At 35.3% G+C, this 3,163-nt stretch overlaps 1 protein-coding gene across 1 annotated transcript; it reads right to left on the reverse strand.

Annotated features, from left to right (window-relative positions):
• On the reverse strand, positions 734 to 1,966 carry LOC107621764 (fasciclin-like arabinogalactan protein 11). Its single transcript, XM_016323769.2, has one exon. It carries the CDS (start codon positions 1,757 to 1,759, stop codon positions 884 to 886), a length of 876 nt encoding a protein of 291 aa, XP_016179255.1. The 5' UTR covers positions 1,760 to 1,966; the 3' UTR covers positions 734 to 883.

Raw genomic sequence — 3,163 nt, forward strand, 5'->3', positions numbered from 1 at the left:
ATTTGGTCATGAGAATAGAAGTGTTGGCAAAGATTAGTGATCTAATAAGTTATTGGGCTGGCAAATGAATAATTGATCCAAGAAATAGTAGTGGACTATTGTGTGGAAAGCCCAAAACTTCAAAGCATGACTCATAATTTTATCAGAACTTTTTATTGGTCATGTTAATTAACGTTTTTTATTGCTATTTTGAAAATCTAAGACTTTAAAGTTTATAATCTAAGAATTTAAAATAAAAAATAATTTAAAAAATTAACTAATATTAAAACAAAAAAATAAGTCCAATGTATACAAGAGAACACAAAAAAAGAAAATTTTGGTAGAAGAATAATTTATTACTCAAGTATTTGTTATAATTATTTCATACTTATGACTCACACCAACTCTTAACTCTTATTTATAGCCATTCATTTCTTTAATAGATGGTTAGGATTAAATCTAATCATCGATCTAGATTAATCATCTAGAATCTTCACTATAAATATCTATCCTTTCATATTTCTCTAAATACTTATAAATTCTTTCATATTACTCTTCATACTTTTATATACTTCCACACTCTTCTAGAATAATTTATGACTTTTCAGAATCTTCTAAAACTTTTTAGGGTATTTTGGAACCTTTTAAAACATTTTAGAACATTCCAAAACTATTTAGAACATTCTCAAATAGTCCAAAAAACTATATAAACACAGTTAAATATAACCTTCTAAAATTTAATTTAGGGGACAACTTCCTCTGAAACATGAAAAATAAATATGATGTATAAATGGATGAAGAAAAGCATAAAGGAAAAGAAAATATATATCACAACTTAACATACCATAAACAACATAAATTTAAAGAGAATCGAATCACAACAAAACCATTGAATCCTTCATCTTCAACCTATTATAGTAGTCACTCCAACAACGACAACAAGAACAACACCCATCCACATTCCCTTCGATTCACCACCATTTGATGAACCTTCTGTGGGCGAAGCCTTCCCTTCACCGGAGGATGACGACGACGACGAGGATGGCTTGGTTTTGTCAGCCTTAGCCTTCCCTGGCGCCGGTGCCGGAGCCTTGGCGGGAAGCACTACGTCCAGAGGGAGAAGCACTTTGTCCACCTGGTATATGGCGAGTTTGCTGTCTGTGTAAACGGTTCCGGTGATGGAGGCATTGACGGCGCCGGTGGTCATGCTGACCTGGCTGCCGCCGTAGGTGGTTACGTTGAGCTGAAGCCTCTGAGGGTCGTCGCCGGCCTGCGTCTGCACCGGGTTGGTTAGCGTGTCGAAGTTGGAGATAGAGATGAAGGAAGAGAGCGTGTGGAACTGCAACAACTCCACCTTCTTTCTGTCACTCAGGGAGTTCAAGAACCCTGGTTTGAGTTTTGAGAAGGCGGTATCTTCGGGTGCAAAGAGGGTTAACCCTCCAGAACCAGAAGTTACGAGCTGCGAGTTGAGCTGGTTGATGAGTTGTGTGGTTTCCAGTAGGCGGATGAGGACGGAGAATCTTTTTGCTTTCTTCAGGATTTGGATTATATCAATGGTGGGGGCTTTTGGGGCCGCTGCGATGGGTGCGCCGCTTGGTGAAACCGGTACAAGGGGGACTGTGCTGAATCCTGGGGATGGTGCGGTGGTTGTAGGCGGAGATGGAGCGGGCTGGGTTGGGGGGAGTTGGGCTAAGGTGGTGGTGGTGAGTGCTAGTGATAGCAGTAGAAATTTGACAGAAAAGAAGAGAGGTTGTTGTTGTTGTTGTTTTGTGATCTTCATTTTTCACTTTTCAGTGATGAGAGTTAGTTTCTTTTGTGTTACTTATTAGTAGTAGTGTTAGTGTTAATTAATTTGTGTGGAAAGTGAGAGAAGGGATTGCCATTATATAATGAGGAATGAGGACAGATGCATGTAGTAATTAGCGAGATTAATTAATTGGATATGTTAAAAGGGCTTAGTTATAACTACTTTTTCAGATTAAAGAACTTATGTTGGAACATTTCTTAGCTGTGAATGATGGTGCATTAGGATTAGGATTAATATGCATGCATGCAACTATTTTGCTTTCACATCATATATATTTTGATATGCTATGATGTTTCTAAAATGCTTTTGTTGTCAACTTATTTATATATAGTTAGATATAATGATTTATCATTTTTTTAATATTACAGTGCAGTTGGAAAACTAATATAATTCTCAACTCATGATTGGTGTGTGTATAGGGTGAGTTAATTACTCCGATCCATCCATCAGGGAAGAAAGGGAAACCGAATCAAATCATTAGATAAGTGGCACCCTATGAAAGATTATTTAGGAAAGGATTGAGGAACTAAGAATCACACTTTGGACCTACTATACCTTCTCAGATGTATCCACCTAATTCTCTCTATTTTAATATAATATATCCCATCCTAATCAGATTGAGATTGATGTGTTGGGACTTGGGAGATATATCAACAATAACCATAACGACATATATTTTCTTTGCAATTTTATTTCCAGTTTGTTCAAAATATTTTATGGATGTTAAATAAAATAAATGAAGCATTACCATGTGTTCATAATACGCAGCAGAAGAAAAAAAAATAATCCTAAAGATCTATTTTGTGTTTAAATTTTATTCCAATAATTTAATATATAAATCAGATCTAAATACTTCTAGACGCTTTAGTAAAAATCACTTTCTCCTTCGATGGTGCGCTATGCGTATCCACACCGAGACCAACCTTTGCTGTCAACTCCTTGACCAATGGATATCTGATCTAAATTGAGAAACCTCTTGCAACTCTTTGCACGCCATTAAATTCTTCTCCAAGAATCAGACTCACATACATTTATGTATGTAGAGGTAAAGGAATAAAACTCTTGTGTTTTATTCTCGTCTCTTTCACATTCCTCTACTCTTGGCATACATCTATATAGTATGAGATTTGTTACTGATTTTAAATTTGATTCTCAATTCAAATTTAAATCATATCTTGTTATTTATTAGGGATAAGTACGATTTTGGTCCCTCACGTTGAGGGTCAGAATCGAACCCGTCCCCGATGTATATTTTGATTTAAAATCGTCCTTAAAGTCGCATTTAAATTTAAAATCGTCCTTTCTAATAAATTTTTTTAATTTATTCCTAAACTACCCCTAAAATAAAAAAAATTATAAAATTATAAAAAAAAAATA

Source organism: Arachis ipaensis, chromosome B10 (assembly GCF_000816755.2).
Source record: "Arachis ipaensis cultivar K30076 chromosome B10, Araip1.1, whole genome shotgun sequence".
Classification (NCBI taxonomy): Eukaryota; Viridiplantae; Streptophyta; class Magnoliopsida; order Fabales; family Fabaceae; genus Arachis; species Arachis ipaensis.